Source organism: Gymnogyps californianus, chromosome 8, assembly GCF_018139145.2.
Source record: "Gymnogyps californianus isolate 813 chromosome 8, ASM1813914v2, whole genome shotgun sequence".
In the NCBI taxonomy this organism is placed as follows: Eukaryota; Metazoa; Chordata; class Aves; order Accipitriformes; family Cathartidae; genus Gymnogyps; species Gymnogyps californianus.
In genome coordinates this window covers 17,029,423-17,055,059 of record NC_059478.1, presented here as the reverse complement: position 1 = coordinate 17,055,059, position 25,637 = coordinate 17,029,423, and the positions used below count along the sequence as shown (strand labels likewise).

Here is a 25,637-nt window from a genome sequence, read left to right as displayed (position 1 = left end):
GCTGGAAATCACCTGAGAAGGTAGTAAATGGTTGGCTGGTAGTGCAAAATGGGCGTAAAAAATATCCTGTCACTGCACTGTTGGCTCAGATTTATTTTTTAGGAGTCCTATATTATAGTGCATGAATCCCCAGGCTGAACTCCTGCTAATCCACACTGCAACAGAAAACACCAACACCAAGAGCACTGTCATTTTCCTTGGAAACTTCTTTGTTCCCAGCTAAATGATGCAGGAGATTTCTACTGGAGGATACCACCTACCCTATGCAAGTGTTAATAGCTGGAGAAGTGCCTCTGAGATCTATCTACTGCCAGTACAGTAACAGAAACAACACAGACTTTGGGGTCGTGTCAAGCTTGCAGACTGGGACCTTTATTCTTAAAGCTAGTATGGAACGATACTCACTGATTGAATAAGATGTTGTACTGAGGGCACATGCCTAATCTGTGCCGAATGGAGTCCATGTGAGTCTGAATATCCAGGCCACCAATCAGCACAGTTCCAGAGGTGGGTGGGAAGAGGCCTGTCAGTATTGACCTGGGAAAATAAAATGAGGAAATTCCCACTCTCCTGTCTTTCTGTGCCAGATTAGGAAGATGTGTTGCATGATTCCACTAGATGGAGCATGAGTAGTTTGTTCAGCATGTTACATCACCGCTATGTACAAATGATTCTAAAATGAAGCTCACTAGGACCAAGATAGAGAATAATGGTGTGAAGTCTCCAGGCACGCTGACTCACGCCCTACACCTTTATTTTCTGTAAAATGGAAGGGGGCCAAATGTTATTGCTGCAAATGGGTGGAACCTGTTGCTAGATTTGGATGAACAATGGATTTTTCAGTTCTGAAAATTTCAAAGCAATAGAAATTTTTTGTTTTTATCAGGAGAATAGAAAAAAAATTACAAAACATTTCAGCAGATTAGAATGCTTTTGTTTTGGGTTGAACATATTTCTTGCGGAACAATTAAAAAAATTAAAAGGCAATTTAAAGTGCATTTGAAATAAAAGTCTTTTAATTAAAAAAACTAAAGTGTTCTGCTGGGAAAAATCATAATGAAACACTTCAGTTCTTTCAACATTTGGTGAACTTGTCACAGACTCATGAAATGTTTTGTTCACCAATTAATCCTATTTTGCCAAATAAAGTTCTGTATAAAGAAAATTAAAAATTCTTAAAGTTCCAGCTTTCTGAGACGCTAGGCTTCTAGGACTAGAGAGACATTTTAATCTGGACATGGATCTTGCATATATGTAACCATATACCTAAAGAGGGCCTATATTTTATACTCCTTTGCACACAGACCAAAAAATGTGACTGACTTAAAAAGCCAGTTAGACAGAGAAACCAAGAACATGTGGAGTGTGGTGGCTTTCAAATCTTCAGCTCTTTCAGCCAGAAGATCCTTCTCCCTCTTCACCTATCGGGAGTTTGACCATGGGAAATGAATTTCGGAGGGAGAGAATTGCTTCCTTCTCTCTAGACTTTCACTTGTTTGTGTCATGCATTGCCTCCCTCCCAGGGCTTTAGCTAATCCAGGATATCTTTTTGCCTAGGGGCAGCATTTCTCTGTCTGGAAAAAGCTTGATGTTGTGCGTCAAGCTAGCTGCAGGGGTGGTAGAGAGACAAAGGAAGAGTGAAAAGAGAAGACTGCTCCTCAGGACAAAGCAATAGAGCACTGCTCTGGAATTGCTTCTTCTAATATACAGACTTACATGGTGGTTGTCTTTCCTGCTCCATTGTGACCAAGGAGGGCTGTGATCTGGCCCTCATAAAAAGTAATATTCATCCCATCTACTGCTGGCTTGGGCCTGTTCGCAAAAATCTTCACCAGGTTCTGAATGCATACTCCTGGAATCAATCCTGTTGGCTCAGGCTCAAAGAAGGTATTTACTTGAAAGGCAAGAAATCAAGAATGAAAACAGAATAAAAGCACATGTTTTAATCCCAGTTCTGATGATGACACATCAATAAGTGCAGAAGCAACAGCACATACCCAGTAAAATACAGCATCATGTGCCAGGGCCAGATTCTCCAGTCACGCCAGTACCAAACTGAGGCAAGATTTCTAACTGCAGTGCAATTTATTTAGATTCACCCACATATCAATGACAGGAGAAGCAGAGCCCAGAATTGTAATGATCTGTGGAGAGGTAACTCATTGGATCAGGTGAAGCTGACCATGCTTTCTGTTTTCATTGTGTAGCAGGAAGATTATTTGGGATTGTTGTCTGTAGATATTTAGCTAGGCTGAGAGATTACATTAAACAAACAGCAGGTTGCCTTTCTAGCCAGGCTGAAATCTGCCATTCAAATCATCTGCCCAGCTGTGCAATCTTTTACCACGATGGTTTAAAAAAAACAACATATGCCTTTAATCCTGGTAGGTGAAATTTACCCCCTTGCTGAGGCCAGCTCAAGACTTAAGCAGTACCTAACATGAGCACTACATGGGATGGCTTTCTCTCAGGATTAAAAATGTATATTGTTAACAGCACCATCAGGATGTTTTATTGCATCAGCTTCTAGACAAAACATACTTCCTTTGAAGTAAATTAAGCCCTTGGGCAATGTGAATTATGGGAGTTGAGAAATTTAAACTAAAGACCCTGTCCACTTTTGTTTACACAGAGTGCTTAAGGCTTTGTAGGGAGGCTTGTTTTGCAATTGCAGTTTACTTAAATTGTTCAGTACCCAGCAGGCCTGTGTGGAGAGCAGCCAATGCCACTTGGGTGAAACCAGCCCCACCTCCATCAGTGGCTTGTATGACTGTCATTATAAACAATACTCAGGAAAAAGTCCCAAATATGTTGTACATGAGAGAGCTGTGTATACTACAGAGCAGCTGAAATAATTAATCTAGAATGGGTAGCTTTATTTTAAATAAAATTATGTTTATGAAAAACTTTTCTTTTGCTTTGTGAAGGAATCTAGCTTTCCTTTTACCCCACTGGGCCAAATACAAACAGCTCTGTATTTACAAAAGTTGACATGGAGTCTGGCTAGATAGTTATGCATATATTGGCAATTGAGGTACCATCCTTGGTTTTATATGTATCATGAGCTCAATTCATATTTGCCTGCAAGACTCACTGACAAGTTCTGAGGATGGGGCTTTGGTGAAAGTTCTGCTTAAAACGTATCAAGCAATTAGGACAGATTTATAGTGTGTCTGGCCTGCTCTGCTAACCCGTGCTAGTATCGGACTGCAGTAGAGTTAAGCCATTAGAACTACCTCCATTTCCCATCCCATTACTCTTACATGAAGCACTAGCTCTTATGTGAAGCCATTTTGGAAACTGTGTCCTTGAACCATACCAGGTCTGCTCTTGGCTTCTCCACATGTCTCCCAGTTCCTCTGTGGCTGACTAAAAAGGAAGGCAGGCTTTTTTGCGCAGTGACAGGCAAAGCCCTTCCTCTGTGGCCATGGAGCAGCTGGAACCTGGGAGCTGAGTACAGCACCACAAAGATAAGGCAGTACTAGGAGAAGATTGGCTGAAATAACCTTTGCCCTCTGCCTGTCTTTTTTCTTTTGAAGTCCTGTCCTGTTTCTGTTCACCCTGAATGCATGTTTTCAGTGCCTACGTGAGGAGCTCTGATGACCCCACTTTTATCTCTAGCTTTTCAAGAGAGTCAGAGTGGGCTCAGAGCTGTCTGTAGCAGTTACTTTTGCTACAGAATCCACATGCATTCCTTTGAGCATCACATACAGAAAACTCCTCTGGCTCCCCACAAAAGATGACATTGGGACTTGAAAATAAGGCAGGTCATTCAGGAATTCTTAGGTGGTGGCTAATGTCAGCATCAGAAAAGGCTGCAGACAGACACACAGAACGCTTCAGATAAAACACTTTGAAACCAGCCTTTCCCTACAGATGCAAGACACACTAAAGATAGGCAAAAAAAAGGGGGGGGGGGGCTAGGAGGGAAGAACATTCCTCTCAGCATAAGTATTTTTATTGAAGTCATGGCTCTGTTTAATTCTAAGAAGTCAATGTATATGTCTCTGAGGCTTCCCTCAGCATGAACACTAACTTACCATAGAAGCAGCCTGCATTTGCACCATAAAAAACAAGTTACAGAGCTTTTCTGGAAGGCAGCTCTTTTATGCGTGGTGGCTAAAATATTCTAACGGATTGTGAACGTAGAGGAATCAATAAGAGGGTAGCTGGGAGAACCAGTGCCTCTCTTCAGCTTAGCTCTGGCAGTCGCATGCTATCCTCTGTAGCCTACTGGGCTCTTGTAGTTTGACTCCAATCATTCCTACATCTAGTTTGTTATGAAGTACAATGAGTATAGTATCTCAGAAGTACTCAGGTTGCTCTCTCTCCTTACTATGAATTTCATCTTTGTCCTGGACATCTGTCTTAGGCTTCCCCTGCTCGCCGGGTTCTTTTTCTCGTTTGTGTTTACATTGTTTGTTTTTACCATCCTTCTCCCCCTGGTTGTCACTCTTTTCTTCTGGCTTTTCAGGTTCTTCAGATTTCTTTGTTCTGCTTTCATTTTTTTCCCCTTCCACGGCCTTCTGATCCACACAGCCTTCTGACTCTGGACTTTTTTCTATATAAACCAAAAGTAATCAACATTTAATTAACCAAAATTTAATTTCCTCTTATCTCTAGAGGTGGTTTGAGGAAAAGGAGGTAGTCCTAAACCTTGAGCTCTCCAAGAGCATTAATAATCAGTGCTTTACTCAGGTTAGGAACACAGCACTCAAACCCATCTAGCTTAAAATCTTCTTCACAGTGTCAGAAACAGATTTTTAAGGAAGATGACTGACAATTTTGCAATTACAGACTCAGAGTAGAAGATCCTGACTAATATTAGGTACATGCTTTATATTTTGTCCATGCAACTCTAGACCAAATTCTTCTCCACACGAAGAGAAAGGCCATACAAATATTTCCCAGACTTACAGGGAGCGAGAGGAAGAAAAACAAAATAAAAAGGTTAAATGAAAAGCAAAGTGCTAAACTACTACTTAGATTAAGGGACTAGCTCCAGGACAGAATGAATGAGTTGGTGTTAACTTCTGTACAAGAATTTCTGGCTTTCCAATGTGGTCTTAGACCTTGCTGCCACAAAGGAAAACAGTCACATAAAATCACTAATGGGGACAGGCTTGAAGCAGGAAGAACAGTGATGTAAGAAGAGGGAGCCTCTGAAGGAACTGTTTACATAACACAAATTCAAGCTGGCAGCCTAGAGTGCAACTAGCACAATTGTAATTTATCAGATGGCCTAGGACTTAATTTTGTTGTGAAATTCCACCATAACTTTCTGCTATAAGAAATTTTAGCTCATAAAACTGTATAAAATTAGCTGGTGCACAAATAACAACTTAAACAAGTTCACTGCGTCACCTAAAATGGCAAAGTGGGGGATACAAAAGTGCACTGATTGAAGTAAATTTTAAAAGTACCAAGATAATTTACCAGTTTAGCTTCATTTTCATCTGTGCATTTACATTATCTGATATTTTCTTATCCAGTTTTCTTCCCAACACATTAACCAGTTACGATAAATTAAGAAAATGCTTAGTATTACCCTTGAAGGAAAGATATGAGTTGAGAAATGTTCTGCAGTTGTTCACGTAAGCTGAGGCACGGAAGAGTCTCAGTTCTTCAAATAGGTAAGAATCACGTGCCTCCTACAAAGGAATTAATCAGAGATGACCTTTCCAACTGTCCCTGCTTGAGAAAACCCAAGGCAATGTTTTGTAGAAAAGAGAATGAGATAAGTATCAGCACACTCAGGCTAGCTGAGATAATCATGGCACAATTTAGATCAGAACGGACTTCCGAAGATCTCCAGTTCAATCTTCCAAAAATAGGGCCAATTCAGATCACAGTGACTATCTCCAAAAATGGAGATTTCACAACCTTTCTGAGCAACCTGTTCCAGTATTCTAACTACCGTCACAACAAATAGTTTTTTTCTTATATTGAATCAGAATTCCTGTATTCCAGCTTACATCCATTGCCTCTCATGCTTCCACTAGGCACATCTGAGAAGTCTAGCTCTATCTTAGCTTTCTCTCTTAAGGCTGAGCAGATCCAGCTCTCTCAGAATCATCTCATATGTTATATGCTCCAGCTCCTTATCAACTCGATGGCTCTTTACTGAGCTCCCTCCAGTAACTCTATATCTTCCTTTCAATGAGGATCCCCAAACTGGACAACACAGTACTCCAGATGCAGTCTCACAAGTGCTGGCTAGAAGGGAAGAATCACTTCCCTTGAACAGATGGCTATACTCTTGCTAATAAAGTTCAGGATGCATCTGGTCTTCTTGGCTACACAGGCACACTTGATGGCTCATGTTCAACATTTTGTCAACCAAACCTTTTCTACAAAGCTGCCTGCCAGCCAGGTGGTGGCCAGTCTCTATTGTCCTATGGAATTATTCCATGCCACAGTATTAAGCATTCACTTTTGTTGAACTCCGTGAGGTTCCTATAAAGCCATTTCTCCAGCCTGTTGAGGTTCCTCTGAAGAGCTGCCCTGCACTCCACTGTTCCCTCTGATTTGGTATCTTCCATAAACTTGCTTATGGTGCCCTCTATCCCATCACTCAGGCTGTTAATAAAGTCATCAAACAGTATTAAGTCCAGTGTCAGTTCCTGTCAGACCCCTGCCACTAATAACTGGTCCCCAGTTATGCTTTGTACTGCTGATCACAATCGTTTGGGCCCAACAGTTCAGTCGGTTTTCTACCCACTTTAGTGTCCACTCAAGCAGCCTGTATGTCATCAATTTGGCTATCAGAATACTATACGAATCCATGCTAAAGCCTTTGCTAAAGTAAAGTTAAATGCCATCCACTGCTCTTCCTTTGTCTGTTGATCCAGTCATCACAGAAGAAAATCAGACTGGTTAGGCAAGATTTGCTCTTGGTAAATCCATGTTCATTATTTCCTATCACCTTGTCCTTCATGTTCTTCAGAATGGCTTCCAGAAGGATCTACCTCTTAATCTTACCAGGGACTGATGAGCATCAGCGCAACCAGGATGAGAGATGTGGAAGGGACTGCAAGATTGCCCCATTTTTTCTCAACAATGAACTGTTAGATCAGCTAAGCTATCTGATATAATGTCATCTACAAAATAAACCCTAGGCTTCACTTAAGCAACATGTTTTGTCTAAGTAATCTAAAAAATGTTATTAAAAGCTCATAACATAAAAAAACCTGGCAATAAAGTAGTAGCCATAAACTTTTCTGCTGCTGACCTTCCTGAGCAACTGAATATTTTGGGGCTTTCAAGCCTTCTTAGAACCTTTAGTTTGGGTACTAAGAAATCACGAGTCTGCCTCGTATTGGAAATATATTAAAGAACACACAGAACTTACGAGGCATTAAGATAATCAGAAAATGGATTTCATTTCTACTAAATTTAAGCTTAAACTAAAGAAATAGAAAATGATAAAATCCTGTAAGTAACTGTGCTCCAAATTTGAGATATTTGAAGGAGCTCTGGTGCAGGATATGCTCAAATTCCACAGAAAGCCAGTGAGAGGTAGTGGCTGACATCTTATCTGGGTCTTCGGAAATTTTCCATTCATCTGTAAACATGCTCCGAGTCCTCCTTTGGCTCTTTCCTCCTCCTTCCTATACAAATTCTGATTTGGTGGGCAGCATTTGCAAAGCTAAAGCAGGTAACAGACTCCGTAATATCTAGACAAGCCTCTACCATTCTGAATACCCTCACAGCAAGTCTAAAGGAAAACCTGTTCATTCCCTCAGAATGCACCACAAGGCAAAGCCTCTCCAAAAACCTCAGTGTTATAACCTCCTCTCTTCTGATCAAAACATGTGAGCAGTGGACATATTATCAGCATATTCACAGAAAGGATTAACTCCCTTCTGGTTTATAGGTATCACCCTGAGATAAGACTGTCTTGTCAGCAGTCAGTCTGTGTTGATGAAGGGGAAGGATGGTAATGAGAAGACTGAAGAAATCATTTCTTCATCTGTCATTTTGATCGGTTTCACTGTTACCTTGTAAATATAAGGCAGATTTCAAAACACCACCTTCAGCAAGCCTCTATTCCGGACATTAATCATCATTCTGCATTAATTCCTATTTCAAAACAATCACCCGCATGTTGTTCTTAACTACTCCAGTATCAACGCACAGAAAAAAATCCACAAAAGCAGGACTTTTGCACTTGGTCCAAGGGTGGCATAAATTTTGATCTTGCTTACAAATCCAAAGTAAACAGACTTAAATTAGTGTCAAACTAGATAGAAAAGAATCAGGTTTAGAAAGATGGGGGAGCCTCAGTGTAAATAAGATCAACACTGTATTTCATTTTGACTCATTTCACAAATGCTGTGTTGAGCAATAAGAACTCCTTGAATATCTCAAAAGGTGTTGGTTAGAGAATAGGGGTTTGATGTTGCGTTATAACCCAATGCTGTAAAGGCTCTCAGATGGAACAGTGACTCACCTCTAATAACTCTAATAATAGCAGGCCACTCCAAGTTCAAAGGCACCTGCTGAGATTCCCAGTGTATGGCTGTCTCTAATCTTTGCAGCAGCTCAGGTAATGGAAATGTTACGTAGTCACCTTTAAGCGGATCAGTGGTTTTGAAGTTATTTCTAAACACCAAAGTTTTAAAAGAACTCACCATCAGCAGTTGCTGTTTTCTCAGCTTTTGGGTTTCTAGAGCCAAGCCAGTAAGATTCCTGCACAGGGAAATACCAAGGCTGTGGTAGCCCATAGTCCCCTAAACAAAAAATAAGTGGGTAAAGTGCACTTCATAAACACATTCCTCAATAGGCACAAATTCATCTAGGCAAAGTCTGAGCTATAATTATAAACACTTGCAGTCCTAGTGTTACATATCAGAAGGTCAAACCATCCACCAAGTACCTGACAGAACAGATTTTTTTTTTTCTTTTGGACAGGAGTAAAATATTCAGAAAATATGTGATCTGATTGGCCTTACCTTTTCTTAAGTAGAATGTGGTTTAATTACAGAATGAAGCTACTCCCTACATGGGGACAATTTGAATCCTCACCAACTGGGCAGCAGCTGCCAAGGAACACCCTGACTGCTTAAGACGGGATCCCAGCCTCACTCAGGGATTTTCTTTTAAGGCCTGCTTAACACTTGAGGGTTGACATGAGTGAAAAGCTTATTATATTTACACTTATTACCCTGGGCCTGAATTCATAACTGGCAATGAGAAAAGAGACTCTGGCTGTTATTTTAGCCCACAGCCTTGCAGGAAGAGTGACAACAGAGTAATCCTTTTCTTAAGCAGAAATGGGCTTTTTTGGTCACAGGTTAATTCTGTTTTGAAAAGAGAAAGTACAATAACATTATCAGTTCTTGTCAGGCCAGACCAGAGTTAGTGCAAGTCAGCACTGCTTTCCTGGATCATATTGATTTATAGAATGCAGGGATTTGAGCTGCTATGTTTAAAACTGGCATCCTTGTGAGCCCAGATGTTATTGGCCTTGTGCTACTTATTCAAAATAAACAAATAGTATTTGTGATGCTCACTGCAAGATGGTCAGTTTTTCTATATTGAAACCCACTGTTTATGAAAGTGTCTGCTTATTTCTGACTTACCAAAAATACCCTGTATTTCAGACAATCACTTGCACTCCCATTAATGCACACAAATGCTCTGTCTGCATCCATAAGCAGTTTGCCTTGCACTTGTTATGGACTGGATTACACCCCTTTGAAGCTGGTGGCTAAAACAACTGCTTCTCATTCAGGATGAATGCAAAACCCAAGTGAACTCCATTATGGAGCAGAATGCTCAAATAGCCAAAGGACCCATGTGCCAATGGGTGGTTGGCTGCAGAGAAAACTTGAGCAGGAGCTGAACCATATAGTTCAAAGGATTATCCAGGGAACTCATATAGTAAAGCTCAAAGACTACAGCATTGATTTGGTAGGTCTGCATGTGTGTGACAGAGAAATGCTGTGAGAAATTCCACAGAAACAGAGGAGCAGAAAGCCAAGGAGATACTCAGAGCAAATATTCGGAGGAACTGAAGCTAATGAATAGAAGCCCTGAGAGGCATTACTTTTGTGTAAAGTGCTGGCTGAAAAAAACCAACTTGGATCTATGAGCAAAGAAACTCCTGTTGTTTAATTCCTGCTGTGTTCATGGAAATAGTACATTGTCCGTTCTTTTTTAAATAAACAGAGTTGCAACATGGGCTTCTCCAAAGAGGAACTTTTAGGAAAGTTACTGCAAATCAGCTTTGAAAATAAGTATGTTAAAATTGCATTAAACTTCTTTGTGAGGACACGTTTTTTAAAAACTGAAAAGGCATTAATTTGGTGTAGCATACCATTTGCTTTGGTAGGGACACAAACAAAGCAACTTAAGGTCATACTTTTATTTTGAAGCAAAATATCCTCAGACACATCTAAAACCATTTAGCAAATCCTTATCTTTTCTTGATTTGGATTAACTGTCATAAGTGATGTGTGCAGACAAGCACCATCTTACCTTATCCATCATTAATTTTCCTTCATAGCTAGAAAATCTGCAAGATCTCAAATTCTGAGTAACCACTCAAGCAAAATAAAAAAAAAAAAAAGGCAAAAGAAGAAAGATAGCCATCTGCCAAGAAACACATTCTGGAACTGCAGTTCACATGTGGGAGTAATAAATTAATGAAAAGAAAGCTCACTTGCTTGTACAGTATAAGAGTCTGCATTTATTATATTGTAACAATATTCAATAAGAGGCAAGATAACCATTTAAGCTACAAGGACAAACCATTTTCTCACCAAGAAATTTCCCAAACTTTGTAATTGATAACAAAGAAAATCTTTTTGTGAACTTGCACTAGAACCATGGTTCCTATTTTGAAATGAAATAAACCCACACAGGAACTTTCACAGCTGCCTAGGACACAGTATACATCTCAGGAAATAGTACCATCCTTTAAGAAACAGTTGGCCTAATGTGGCCACAGTATATATGTGAACTAGAACTGTTATTTCTATATTTTCAAAAATTTTAAAAATTCTCACTAGAAATGGTTGGAACTTCTCAAAAGAAAAATATGCACACAAATTGGCTTTTAACAGATGATATTTTTGTAGATTTATTTTCTATTTAAATTTTAATACAGGACCAGAAATTGCATCCTCCTTCTTACTCTTTCCTCCTTTTCCATTCTTTTCAGGACTAAAGTAGGAGAAAGGAAAAAGAAAGAGAGAAAAGTGGAAGCGCTTAATAAACCAGTGGTGCTATACTGGATAAGACTCATGGTCTACAATGTCAAATACCCTTTTTCTGACAGAGAAATACTCAGAGACTGATTAGACTAACACAGTTTACAACTACCACTACTTTGTATGAATAAGAAATTGACATACCTGGAAAAACATTATCAAGATACCAAGAAAGTATTCCATAGAGAAAAGCGTCAAAAAGCATCATTTTAATGGAAAAAAGAAAACTATATTCATCTCCTTCCAAGGGACTGGTTCTGATGTTACCCCACTGTAGGCCAAGACCTTGCTCTTCATAGCGTGACAAGTATTCAGTACCGAAACCAAAAGCTACTTGAGAAAGCAAACTCTGGAATAGAGGAAAAATGACATTGAACTCAGACAGAGGGACATTTTGTAAAGCAGAGAGGAAGAGGTGTGCAATGCTTTGTTACTGACATATGCACAGTGAGAAGGGAAGCTAAAATTTGAACCCAAAGATACCATATAATCAGTGAAAGGCTTACTGCTAGGATCTTCAGATTAACAGTCAGGCGGTCTTGCCAGACAAAGCAGACAATGTGGGGCAGGTACAAGGTGAAGTAGATGACTCCACTGCAGGCAGCTGCCAGATTTGCTTTGGAGAAGAAGGTGCTGAACAAAAAACACTGTGTTACGGTGGCTGTGGTGAATGTCAGTAGGAATAGAAAGAAGAGAAGTGGACTGCTATAACGTAGTACTTGTCCACACTGTAAGCAAAAGGAAAATGGAAAAATTTAGAAGTATTGCCACTTTCTGAACTAGCAGAAAAGGTCAGAATTGCCATTGACATGTAACATGGAATGAGCAATAAGCCAATCTTTCTTACCTAATATGATTTCTAACTCTCCCAGGCAGGGATGTTTCAACACCTGAGGTCATTACAAAAACAAATCCTTCACCTATCTTTATCCCTGCTCCTGGATTGTGACTTCAGGCTAGTACAATAGGCTGTGGAGTTCATATTCATATTTGATGACTGAATTAACACATAACTGATTGAAAACAGACATTCTGTCCCTGTCTTAATAAGCAAATGATTCCAAGCAAGATGTGCCTGCTTAGTTTTATTTAAAATGTATGAATTTCCATTTGAACTATCATAATAAATTTTCATTGATCTCTTCTCATCTTCTCCTCAGTCCACTTGCTCGATGTGCAGGAAAGACAATGTAAGGAAGCCTGACAAAACACATCTTAAAAAAAAAAGTAACAGGAAAATTACAAAGCTTCTGCACCTAAGTGATATTCAAACTCCAGAAGGGTATCACAGCTGAGGAATCCAGGTGCAGCTTCTCAGAGATCCTTATGTACTAACCAACCCATTGGGTGAACTTTTATTGACCTTTCTTCCTTAGAGCTTTTGTAGATTAAATGCTCCCTCTCAAGAAGATCACAAACTGCTGCTGATTATCTATTTACTCCTAAAAACCAATGTTGAGACCTATTTATTAGGCTCAACTTTGTTTTGAGCCTTATATAAGGCTCAAATAGGTCTACAAGGCTATAAATAGGTCTCAACACTGTTGCAACATCCCACTGGGCCTCTGAGACAGATTTCTTTATCAACAGTGATACAATCTCTCATAAGAATGTATTTACAAAGGTGCCTCACGCTGGCATAGTGAAACCCAGGAAAGGAAGCGAATTATATGTATAAGCACATTCCTCTCTGGTATTAACTACCTCCTGATTTTTAATTAAACCAGTGTAGCAAATAAAGTAAGCTTTCGCTATCCACCCAAGCTGTAATGGAACCGCAAGGAAGTAGAACAACTCATCAGGGCAGGCTGATAAGATAGAGTGGATTGAACCCTAACTATGCATTTATACCAATACCAGTTCAGAAAAGGCGCAAGGGCATTCTTCCTTATCAAAATGCTACAGATTTATAGAACTAAATATAGGAGCTATGAGGAGCTTGGTACTCTGGTAGCAGAGATAAGAGGTAGTCCTTAGAGACAACATCCAAACTGTCTTGAAAAGTTAAAAAAATTACAGCAATTCTGAGTCACAGAAGCAAAAGGGGTTTTTTCCCTTCTTTTTTTTTTTTTCAGGCTGTCCTGAAAGTTCTGTCCTTGCAGTCTCTTTTTCCATTGAAATAGTGGCATAATTTCTAAGCAGGCAAGTGCTGAATGTCATAAATGAATCACATATGGTGAATTACAAGATTAAAATTCTTTGTATTATGATCCCTTCTATTTAAAGCAACAATTATTATTTATTGGGAGATCTGCCTCTGTCTACAGGAAATACAATATACAGAGTAATCAGCTTGATGTATTGTTCTGTGGGGGATCTCACAATAGAGATTACCAGTGAATTTGTCTTTCTGTCTCTGCCAAGTGCTGATGCTGTCATGAGGTCTGCTTAGACGACTGTGCCTGCTACATACTGCGATCAGAACAGGACACCAGCCATTTACATCTCCCTATGAACTGCTACTTCTTTCTCAACAGGAAACTGGTACCAGCAGCGCAAACACAACAGTGAGTTTGAGAGTGGCAATCCTTACCATAATCAGTGCTGTGAGGAGGAATGTGCTCACAGCCATCATGACGAAGCTGTCTAGGAACCAAGTGCACCAAATCACCCCATTAGTTATACCCCTGTTCTTCATAGCCTCTTTCAGACGCATTTCCTTCTCCAGCACTATACTCTTCACAGTCATGGAAACTGAATATATCCAAGCTAGCACCATGAAGATGGGAAAGGCGCGGTTTAAGGTGATCATGAAGCTACCAAAGCAAGAAGGGAGAAAACAATTAAATTCAGGTAAAACAGAGAAATATTGAGACGAAAAGCAAGAACGAAAAGGAAAAGGAGTGGGGAAGAATGCATTTATTAAACATGGGACTGGAAATTCTCAGTCTAAACACCAACACATTGCTAGTGAACTTCACAAGCAACCTAAATATTAATGAACTAACGGTTGCTGCACTCCCATGAGACAGATAAATGTTATTTCTATTTTACAAAGAGGTTCTAAGGGTTACTAAAAGCTACAAAACATGTGGTGGCTCATCAAAATACATCTCTCTTCACCGTGAATTGCCATAATGCTTTTAGTATGATGTAAAAAGAATGTTTTAAGACATATGCTAATGTTAACAATTTGGGAGTGTCACTGTCTTTTTATGCTCCCAGGATTCACTGGCAAAAAAATTAAACAAATTAAGCATAAAAGCATCTGATGCTGCCAGCAAGGCTGCTGAAATTCGTACAAACCATGACTTGGGGAATGTGTTGGGACTGTCCCACATAGTAAGTACCACATCCAAAACGACAGTGCTGGGACAGGCTGCTGTGGGTGGCCCTTCATGTACTGTGATGAAGGCGCTGCTCCCTTTCTCTGTCCCTCCCCCCAGACTCTATGGCTGCTCAACCGTGGTAGATGATCCTTAGCGAAGCACTGCCTCAAGTGTGCTGTCAGGGTGAGAAAGAGATTTTGGGGTGAAAAATCTGAAAACATTTTCTATGAATTTGGGATTGCAATTTTTCAATGAAATTACCCTGAAAACCAAATGGACGTGATTCTTTAAAGGACAAAAGCTTAGGGCTGCTAAAAACAAAAAGGAGCAAAACCACTTCAGCTTCCTAAATCTGAGCCCTACAGAACTACATTTCTGCCATATGCTATCACAGCTATTCCATTGTCAAAACAAATGGAAAATCTTCACTTTTTCACCAAAAATTCCTGAAGAGCAATCTGGCCTGCTGAAACAAAGCCATGCTTTTGTGGAATGGCCTGGGGTACACTGGGTTTTGCCTCTTGGTGGACACATGTAACCCAGGCACTAGGCCACGGATAGCACAACATACACGTTTACTATGAGGATGCGCTTGTTTCACTTAAGCAGGCTCTCTGCAGAGGCCATCACTGGGTTTGGGTATCGGCCCCGAACTGTGTGTGGTTGCTGCAGGCTTCAAAGAACTTTTGCACAGATGGGGTTTCTGCCTCTGCAGTATTCTCAGTGGGGAGGAAATAAACAGCAGGCTTGCCAGGGCGACATTTTGTCAGACTAACAGGTAAAGACTGGTGGGAACAACAGGTCAAATTATGTACATCTGCAATCTGCCGTTATCTGAAGTACTAGCATTTGCCTGCACAGGGCACACTGACAGAACTATGAAATGATTTCTATAGTGCTTTTTTTTTTTCCCCCCTCTGCAGTGAAATGTATACCAAGACAGTTGCATTAGCACAGATTGCAGCATTGGAAGAAGCACACTGTAAACAGGGAAGAGGCACCACTTCATAAAATCTGGAGCACATGTGCTGGTTCAGGCAGTGTTAATGGGGGTCACAGCATCCACAGCCCCTCTGCCTCCATGTAGCCATGAAATCTCCACACCCAGGAGCACAGTGTCTTTCTTTTTTCATTAATTACAGAGCAACAAACCACCTCTTTCTCCTTTAGCTTCTTTATTCTGCTCTTCACCAAGGAAAGAAACTCCTGGTGCCTGCAATAATGAACTGCAGCCACAAGTCCTTGAATCCTTTGCTAGATTCACATGAGATTTAAGACAAAACACAGTCAATCTGCATAAAAATCATGGACAGGAATTAGGGAGAAGAAGGTTAGAGAACACCAGGTTATTGTTGAAAACTGTAGCATCCACAAGGGAAGGAAAAGGGCTGATGTTAACAGAAACCAATGCTATATATCCAGTTTGATTGCAGATATTAGTCATGTAGTTATAAATGGAATCCTGTTTAGGGATGTGGTTAGGATTTTGGAAAGAAAAAGAGTTTCAAGAGCCTAAATTGTCTTGGGATTCTGCAAGGCCTGTAGGTGTCTTCAAGGACCAAAAACTACAGCTTTGGGTATTGGTATATCTACATATGATTAAGTCTAGGGTTAGGGTTTGGTAATACACTTGAAGAGACTGGGTTGTTTGATTCTTCAAGACTTACAGAGATAGCAAGAGAGGTACCAATTCCATTGGGACAAGCATTTTCTGTTCAATTTTTCTTTAGAAAATAATTCTTTGGATATAAAGAAACCTGGGTTTTAGAGATGTAATTAGGGAAAAGAAGCTTACTACACTTCAATGGATTCTGCACAGTTAACTGAAGGAGGCAGTGTTTGTTCTAACATGGGTCAGTGCTTGTGTTCAGTTTTGCTAAAGGCACTGGTCATATGCTATAGCATGAGGCTTAGTTTTAGTTAGATAAAAACTTTTTAAAAGATCACATTTTTGCTAGATCCTGTGTAATCACAGGGGTAGTTCCAGGGCTGACATTGTTAGAGATCAAAGTGTTATAGTTGGGGTGCCCTGTTGACAACAGATTCTCGGTTGTAATCAGTGTGAAGGTTTAGGTTAGGTTATTATTATTGCCTGGAAAAGTAAGGCCAAAAAGCCCCAGATTATTTTTTGGATTTTGTGTGATATGCAAAACTGGAAGAAAATTGCTGCCTTTTAAGGGGCCAGTGTTTTGTGTTCATTTCAGCTCTGGACAATGGTTGCCTGGATGCAACAAAGACCAGGATTGGGATTAGGGGTAGAATCTTGGCAAATGCAGCTTCTGGAGTCTGGGTTATGACAGGATAAGAACAAATTCATTCAGTTATGTCTCAGTTATTGCTCTTGCATATATACCTTAGGACTAGGGTTAGAACCAGTGCTTGAGAGTCTTAAAGCATCCAGCAATCCAAATATTCATCAGAATTAAGACAAACTGCTTTTACTCACACATCATCCACAAAACATGGATATGGCATTTGCTGCAGATAAATTCCTAATGGCACTTCAACGTTGGTCTGGGTCTTTATAATCCCATGCTCAATCATGTCTTGGAGATATGCAAAGCCTCCCCAGATATAACGTAAATCATCCACAGGATCAGCTCTTGGACCAGGATCCCAGTACCTGAAAAGAAAATTCACACGGAAATCATTTGAGTAAACAGTGGCTTTAGGGGAGGGGCAGGGGGAAAATAAATAAATTAATTAATCTTAGCTACTGAAATTGCAGGGGCACTGCCTGGAGTTGTCTCTTCTAGATGGTGGTCTGTCAGACCACATTGCTTGAGAAAGTATATGACCTGGAAGGTTCTTTTGTTTCCTTTAATTTTCTCTACACCGACACAGAATAGCAATTTTGGCCAAAAACGTACATAAATTAATCATGTAGCAGAGTAACTGTTCTAGAATAGAAATAACTGTATTTGGAATACAGTATCCTTGGAGATTAAACTGGAACAGCTGGGTTGCAGCTACCAGACACCATTATATTCCTCTATGTAGACAATCCTAAGAAATTATTTCTGCTATCCCTTTAAGTGAGTGCATTTGAGGGGGGCTTGAGGAGGAACAGCAGAGAAGTTCTGCTGTCCAGGTGGAAGAGAGCTGGGTCACAGTCCACATAGGACTTCCTTGTCTGCCTCTCCCAGTGATACAGCGAACTAAAAACTTAAGCAGGTTACTGAATAGATTCTGAACAGAGTCATTCCCTTTGCCATGTATGCATGCACCTACCCACTGCCTGGCCTGTCACAAGAGTGATACTACTTGTGTCAGTACCTGGTAACTGGAGATGGATTCTACACTGCGATACATGCTAACTATTGGTGAATACAGTTGGATTTCATGCATGTATCCAATGCAGGTTTTAATGTCCTTACGTCTCTCATATTCATGTTATGGCAGGCAAGAACTGAGAAGGAACCATCACTTACCTGTCTTTGATTTTGTTTGTTTTCTCCACTGCATCTATGTCCATCCGGATCTTGTATTTCACATGTGGTGGAAGACTGCTGGTTGTAGACTCTATGTCTGGAAAAACTACACCAGCCCAGAATTTGTTTTCCTCCAGCAGATGAAGGGCTTGATGAGTCAGTTGAGTTTCATCAAGATAACCTTCAAATTTATTCAAGGTCAAGCACTACAAATAATCACAAAGATAAAAATCACATGGAAATAAACTAGTAAGAGGTATATATTAAAGCAAACATCAGTGGTTGGAAACAGAAAAGGGAGGTAGGTTCAGCTGAAGTAGTTGCTATTTTCAGCTTTAAAAGCTTATGCTGAAACTATTAAAAGTTGACTCTCTCCTCCTTCCTGAAAGCTTCCCCATTCTTAGTCTAATTCTTATGACAAATTCAAAACACACAGCATTATCAATACAAGCTCAGAAACATCATTCTCCCTAAAAAGAACTATAAACCTCAGATTTAGCATTGCTGTGGTCAGTGTGAGTGGATGGAATAATTTTGAAAGCAGTTTATTCCTGATATTTAAGGATCACCTCCTCCAAGCTCAAGGAATGTCCATCCTGACAAGTAAGAAATCAAGCAAGGGTGGCCACTAGAGCAGGAGCTGCTGTTGCAATTTAAGTATGACAGGGCAAATTTAGATGTACCTGTACAAAATGTATAGCCAATACTAGGTTCAGCCAAAACCTATGGTGCCATGTTTACTAATTAGATAGAATGAAAAAAAAAAAAAAAATTAAAAATATATTGAAGCCACTGTAATCATCCAGCCATGGAAATGTGAACTGTGCCACTTGGACTATACCTGGAAGGTTCCCTCAAAAAGGCAACTATCTGAATTGGAAGTGCTAAAGCTGCAGTACAGATGAGGTCCCAGTACCAGGAACTGTCTCCACAGTCTGCATCCACGAGATAAAATTAACTCAGCTATAAAATAAATCTGGCCATGAGAGCTTTTTAGCAGTCCAGTTGAATCAAAATACTATCCTTTTCCAAGTTTTGGGACATTTTTTTCAGCCTAGGAAGTGTCCAAGTGAACACCAGGAAGCTAAAGGATGACTGATCCATAAGAAAAGCACATTAGCCATGGACTTCAGCTGAAAAGCACTTTGTCAAGTGAAACGCTGGGAAAGTCAGAGCATAAATTTGAATCTTAAAGTCTCTTAGGTATTTAGGCACTTATTTAATGCAAGTCAACTAGTCAATTGATCTTACTGATAATATTGTGTCCCTACTGAAATCTGACATGTGATTAACCTGCTGGCTTAAGTTAACATGCTTCGGCTATCTCAGTATTAAAATGTAGTTTACCCTTCACAGCAAACTGTCTCCTTTCTTAGTCTCTGTCATTACTATGAAATGTATTATTATCACTCCATATACAAGATACCAAGTCATCAAAATCTAAGCCCTTTATGTCCCCCCATTTAACTCGTACCTAACAGGCATTGTAAGACAAAAAGATTGTGAACACTACAAACTCTGTCATTAGTTATCTGTAAAATTACAGGCTTATGTTTGTATATTTAGCTTCCACCCTTCAAAATTGGCTACTAGAGGGTATAAGTATTTAACCCTCTGATGGACTGGGAAGATACTTATTGAATTACCTTGCTTCATAAAATTCCAGGAGGCTAACTTGTTTGATCTTATCTTCTTGATCATCTCTTGCAGGTCAATAACCAAAAATTACTCCACATCAAAGTGCTCATACAGGCAACTTGTTATTTAATAGGCAGACATCTTAAAGACTCCTTTATTTAACCTTGCCCTGTGATAAATCATGCTCTGTTTCCTTTAAAATTTGAAGTATCGCAGTTTAATGGGATCTATATGAAAATATATTTTTAACTGGCAGCAAAACAAAACAGTGCTTAAATTGATAACTTTATTATTTTGTAGCTTTACTCTTCCTGGTGTTTTGCAAATGTTCATTCTCCTAGTTTGCTTTACAAAATTAAACTACATAGAATTTCATATCAGAAAGCAAAATAAGGCAGAAAAACTTTCTGGTTTGTATTCCAGAAAAGAAATCAAATTAGACTAATGGCTCAGGTTGTATTATTTTTTTTGTGATATGTTTATCCCACAGCTAACTGAGTTCTTTGCAGTGTCTGGAGGACTATTTGCTGTTTCTTTGTTATGACAAATTATTTTCAAGGTACGTGTCAGAGCTGCAGAAGAACTCATGTAGTTCTCCAGGGGAATCTGTGGGAATGGCACTGGCATAGTACTGACAGACAACTGATCTTGTCTAGATTTTCACTGCAGAATAGACAGTGTCTGGACTGGGATGAGGAGCAGTATAGGCTCTTATCCACGGGTCCAGCCAAGGAAGCAGCAAGTGTTCAAAACAGAAGACACAAATGCTTATAGATCTTCTGCATGAGTAGAATGAAACCAAAGCTTGTAGAGGAACATAGGCTAAGACACCAGTGTTGCAATAATTCACAAAATTTGAAAGTGAAAAGAGATTTTATATTGTAATCTACTAGCCAAAAGCTTCTCTTAACATTAATTGCATTCAAAACAAAGGCTGTGTGCTCTACGTAGGCTTTTTTCAGTGAATTGCAACACAGCTTGTGCCTTCATAAACCTCACCATATCAAAATTGATTCATCAACTACTTCAGTAAATTTATTTCAGATCTTCTCCCAGTAATTATTTAACAGTTTAAAATGGTCCAATGAAGATGGGAAAACCAAAACTAAAATACTAAGAACAGGTTTGGAAGATAAAACCAGAAAATAATAAGCATAAAGAGGTGACTAAGTAGCTCTCACAAACAGTTTAGCTGTTCTGTGGCCTAAGGTAATCAAAGGGAAGAACAGGAAATTCTTGGGGTGGTGAGGATGAGCAGCCACTGCATAATTTGTGAGATTCTCAGCTGCACCACAGCTTGCAGCAGAGATCTGGAGTCTCCAAAGACAGTTGCTGGTAGCACACCTCACCTCATGGCATACTATGGTAAGGAGTAGGGTGTCCCTGAAAGAGAGCTATTTGTTCCCATTGTGCTTGGCACAGTGTGAAAACATTCTGAAATGCTAACAACTCAGTGTAAACAGCAGACTTAAAAGAATAAGCTCATTACAAAGAACTGTAGGACACAAAGATCTATTACCAGTTACAGTAACTGCCCTGATATTGTGGATGTTCCAGCACTGACCTGCTGCAAGCAATATATTTCACTCAGCTTGAGTAAGAAATAACTCTGCTAACATGGTGCAAAAAGATCATCAGAAGAATCAGCAGAGCTTTGTGCAAAAGCTTTATTGTTCCCTCTTGTAATAGCTATAAGGAAGGCAGATAAACTCTCAGTTCCTGCCTTCTTGCAGGGGATGAATGGTCTTTTAGACTGAACTGGATTGGAATTAGAGAGCTAGGCTTGGTCCTGTTGCCTACACTTAGTATCAATTTTCTCTGTGAGCTTGAGGGTCAGCTTATTTAACCATCAAATAATAACTAAATATTTACTTTTCTTTCAGAGATGCTTGTAAGATGTAATTCATCTCTATGAAGACTCTGACCCTCATATGGCAGATGCTAAATGTTGAGTTCCCAAGTATTATTACTGCCAACAGCAATAGTTTTTTAAACTCTCGGAGTTAATCTGCAACATTGCAGGGTCCCAGCATTGCAGGGTTCACTAGTTTTGCCTGGGCTCATAAGTTTACAAAGAACAGTCGGAATTTAATTTTTCTAACTTAGGAGGAATCCACCCCATCTCAGGTCCAGTTCCAAACACATCTTTACCTGCAATCAGAAATATACAGGGTAAAAAAAAACCAACCAAAACCAACCCCAAACGAAAAACCTCCTGGTGTCACTTACCCAGCTCTGGAAAGGAATTGATGGCAGCAGTTTGCCTAGCCCTCTAAAAAAAATTATAACCTTTTTTGCACTGGACTTAGTCTGAGTCTGATGAACTCATCAGTAAGTTAGATTGCCCATACCAGAGTAACCTCTTACTCAAAGTATCTTCCAAAGTATTTTTACAATGGCTCGATATTTTCACCTACATTTTTAGCATTTTTTTTATTTACGTAATGAAAATTCACCTCACTTTCTGCACTGTGGCTCTCAAAAAGCCCCAGAGAGCCCCACTAAAACCACAGCACCCTAGAGAAGTGGGGTATAGATTCCAGGAAAGAGACACAGATGTCTTGTCAGAAGTGGCTACAGAACAAGTGGAAACTCCCTCATTGGTTTCAATGGAATTTTGATCAGGTGCTTAAAAACCTGAAGGGGGACTTACCAAAGGACTATTAGCTTCTCTGGGCCTGGTCTTGCTGAAATTAGTGGCCTGTCAGTTATTAGTACTTACAAAAAAAACGTTTCCTTGAGGTTCTGCATTCACTTTCTGCCTCTCAGCATCAAAGTGTGTTCAGATGTTCAACCAACATTTTGAATACATCATTTGGGGATCATCAAACTGAAGATTTTTTTCATAATAATAAGTATTCATGTTCTTGTACTGCTGTATTATTTTAAAAACATGCTTTTAATATTGAGATTACATTTGAAACAAATGAAGATGTCTTATGATTTTAACCTTCTTGTCTGTTGCCACAGACCCCAAGTACTGCCTACCCTGCTTTAAGATATTCTTTACAAGTATTCCCAGCAGCGGGAGGGCTGACCTTACCTCCAGATACTGACTGAGCAAACGCAGAGCTTGGTCTGCAGCGCTGAAGATATTCCGCCAGTCAAAGTCTGCCATTCCCTTCTCCCGGCTCCCTGGAGACCCATTGTGGAGAAAGTTGATTATGTGTTCAGCGGTTAAACCTTCAGCACCCAGTTGGCTGTTCAAGAAGTCTCTCACTGTAGGATGCTTCAGAGAGTCCTGAGGAAACACATCAGGACAGCTTCACTACAGTGATCCTCTTCACATGCCCTGTTTAGCTAGAAAGGTTTCCATTTCCATAGCTCTTTCTGAGCTGTGAAGTAGTACAAAAGGGTATGCTAAAGAACTAATTTTATAAATGGGCAATTGCATAGCTGAACTGGAGGTGAGACTTGAAGAATGCATGACAAGAAATTTATCCTTGACTATTTATTGCATTGCTTCCTTATAAGCAAGAGGATAACTGTAATAAATGTCTAATCTAATATAAGAGAGTGTGGAAAAACAAATGTTTTCTCTAGTATGAACTGCTTTATAAACTTGAACTACAGATACTACTTGCAGCTGATCAAAATCAGATCTAAAGGATGTGGAAATAAGCAATCTCCTAAGGCAGTAAATTGCTGGGCCCAGCAAAAACATAGTCCTACTGCCTTCTTTGCCTATGCAGAACCCAAGAAAATCAAGTTGTCTGTTCCTGAAGGACATTCTGGAGAGACAGGGAAGCAGCAATTGCTGCCTTTATTAAGAAGTCATTAGCCAGATCCTAGAGAGTGTCCAGATCGGAGGTTTTGTCACAGAGACACTGTAATGCATCTAAGACTAGCCTTCCAACCAAGCCCAGTAACAAGTCCAACAGCCTTAAAGGCCACAGATTCCTTGCTGCAAAGGCTGTGCTTCCAGCCAAACCTTCCAAATTAATTATCTTCTCCCTTAGTAAAAATAAAGGATGGTGAAAGGCTGCTCTTACTGAGGATCTCTGCTAAGTTATAACATACACGGATCATATTCATTTGCAGGCTGTTTTGAAAGAAGTACCACAGCTGAGGTCCTACTTCTTCCCAAGCTTTGGTTAACAGTCTGAGGCGTTCAAGTTCCTCAAATGTGGAGTTTGCCTGAGGAACAAAACAGCAGAAAAGAGCATTAGAAAGCTAAGGAGATAAACAAACGGAATTTATGATCCAGCCATTCAGTGACAGTGAAACCTGTAACTTACAAATGTTGTAGTTTTTACCTTCAATATTTAATAAACTTGTTAAAATAGCAGAAATGTTAATAATCCTCAGAAAAAGAATTTGTAAAATCCAACTGTAATCAAAGTCACTTTGGATAAATTTCTGTTGCATATGTAATGGAAAAAACAAGTGCACATTAACCCCAGTTAACTTTAATTCCTTTATATACTCAGGTTTTAGGTAGAATGATTTCTTTCTCTCTTTTTCCCCTTGACTATTTCTCTCCATTAAGAACTAAAAAGAAAGATGATGATGTGGGTAGATGAATAAATGGGAGGCAGTTGGAGAAGACAGATAACTAATATCTTAACTACGAGAGTAAGATTTGAAATGTTGGGTTGCTGTAAATCTGATGTTTTCCTGTGTGAACTACGAGCAGCAGTTCTTCTGTGCCTTACATAGATGTTGAGAGGAAGTGAATTGCTGGTTATGAGGTGGCCAAAACCTAGGTCATATGTGACCTCAATTTAACTGCTCAGATTCATTTCACCCAACTTCAGGCACTTAGCTGAAGACTCCAGGCTCCATTCTATTTTCATGAAGTGAAAATTATTTATCATTTCAACATATATAATACTAAACCGTGATGTTGCTATTGGTTTGTAATGTCTCAGTGTTAGGTCTCAATAAGTCTATCCAAGCCTCATAGCTGCCCCATTTAAATATTGACTGGCACAGAGCTGCTGATGTTCCTACATCTGTAAAATATATATAAACATTACTATTTTTACTAGTGTAAATGTGGAATCATGCCAACAAAAGGCTACTTGAGCTGGAAAAAGCATGTAGTGTGGGCCAAGATGGGATGAATCAGTGAAGATCTGTCTCCTGTTTTTTAAACAAAGAGTAACTGTCCCTCCCTCTGATGACCATCACAACAAATGGAGTTCTGAGAAGAAAATCTGATTAGGTTGAGGTAGCTGGGTCACTTTTTCAAAAGATGTTTCTTAGGATGCAATTTTTTAGAAATATACATTTTTGTATTTCAGAACTTCTTACATTCTTTAGGATTTGCCGTACAGAAGGTGAATCAGGAGCAAAGAGAATTTTTCCCATCAGCAAGGGCTTCACAGCACTCCAGGCTATTTTGGTTAAAGGGTTTGATTCCAAGTTCTGGATCAATGCGTTACAAAAGGGTGCTAAAGACAGAAAGAAAGACAGTCTTTATGTAACCCTACTCAAATCCTATCATATATACAACGCCCTGCAGGGCTTTTTACTGGCAATATGGACAGTTTAAAGCATTTTGAATCTGAATGCGTTAAGCACATTCTGCAATGCAGAAGTACAGCGTCTGAACAGATGGGAAAGGCTATTAAGTACATATTGGAGTTATAAAGTAGACATCATGGAAATTGGAAGAGCAAACAAATGAATGTAACCATTTGAAAGCTGCTGTTATTTATAAGGTATTTCAAATGGAAGGAAACTAGACAGCTCAGATCTCACTAAAAAATTTTGAGCTCTAACTGTTTTTCTCCTAATGACTTAGCTCTTTTGTATTGTAGTTGATACTGATACAAAGCTATTTTTTCTCCTATTAGTGGTTAATTCTTACACAGTATAAACTATTGGACTGGAGATCCAGCAGGCTCGGATGTTGAACTCCAGAACAGTTCAGAACTGGATCCTACAATAATTTAGAACTAAACATTTTAATGTAAACATTTCTATCCTGCTCCTGCACTATCAAGTAATTAGTTTACTTGAATAGTATTCAACTATTTTGTTCCCTGGCTGAAGAAACGGAGTACTGGGCCTTTTACAGGTCTTTTGAAGATTCAGACATAAGTAGAGCCAAGTATCAACACGAACAGTGAAAGCTA

The 25,637-nt window shown here is 39.5% G+C and overlaps 1 protein-coding gene across 1 annotated transcript in view; it reads right to left on the bottom strand.

Moving 5' to 3' along the window:
- Positions 1-25,637, bottom strand: part of ABCA4 (ATP binding cassette subfamily A member 4) — a 74,828-nt gene that overhangs the window by 29,235 nt on the left and 19,956 nt on the right. Inside the window, exons 9-20 of the mRNA XM_050900640.1 lie at positions 24,811-24,950; positions 23,575-23,691; positions 22,598-22,795; positions 17,917-18,122; positions 16,932-17,108; positions 13,750-13,972; positions 11,723-11,944; positions 11,361-11,565; positions 8,634-8,732; positions 4,337-4,561; positions 1,717-1,894; positions 406-537 (exon numbers count right to left, since the gene is read on the bottom strand). Coding sequence (XP_050756597.1) covers positions 406-537; positions 1,717-1,894; positions 4,337-4,561; positions 8,634-8,732; positions 11,361-11,565; positions 11,723-11,944; positions 13,750-13,972; positions 16,932-17,108; positions 17,917-18,122; positions 22,598-22,795; positions 23,575-23,691; positions 24,811-24,950 — 2,122 coding nt within the window. The remainder of the gene's footprint in view (positions 1-405; positions 538-1,716; positions 1,895-4,336; positions 4,562-8,633; positions 8,733-11,360; positions 11,566-11,722; positions 11,945-13,749; positions 13,973-16,931; positions 17,109-17,916; positions 18,123-22,597; positions 22,796-23,574; positions 23,692-24,810; positions 24,951-25,637) is intronic.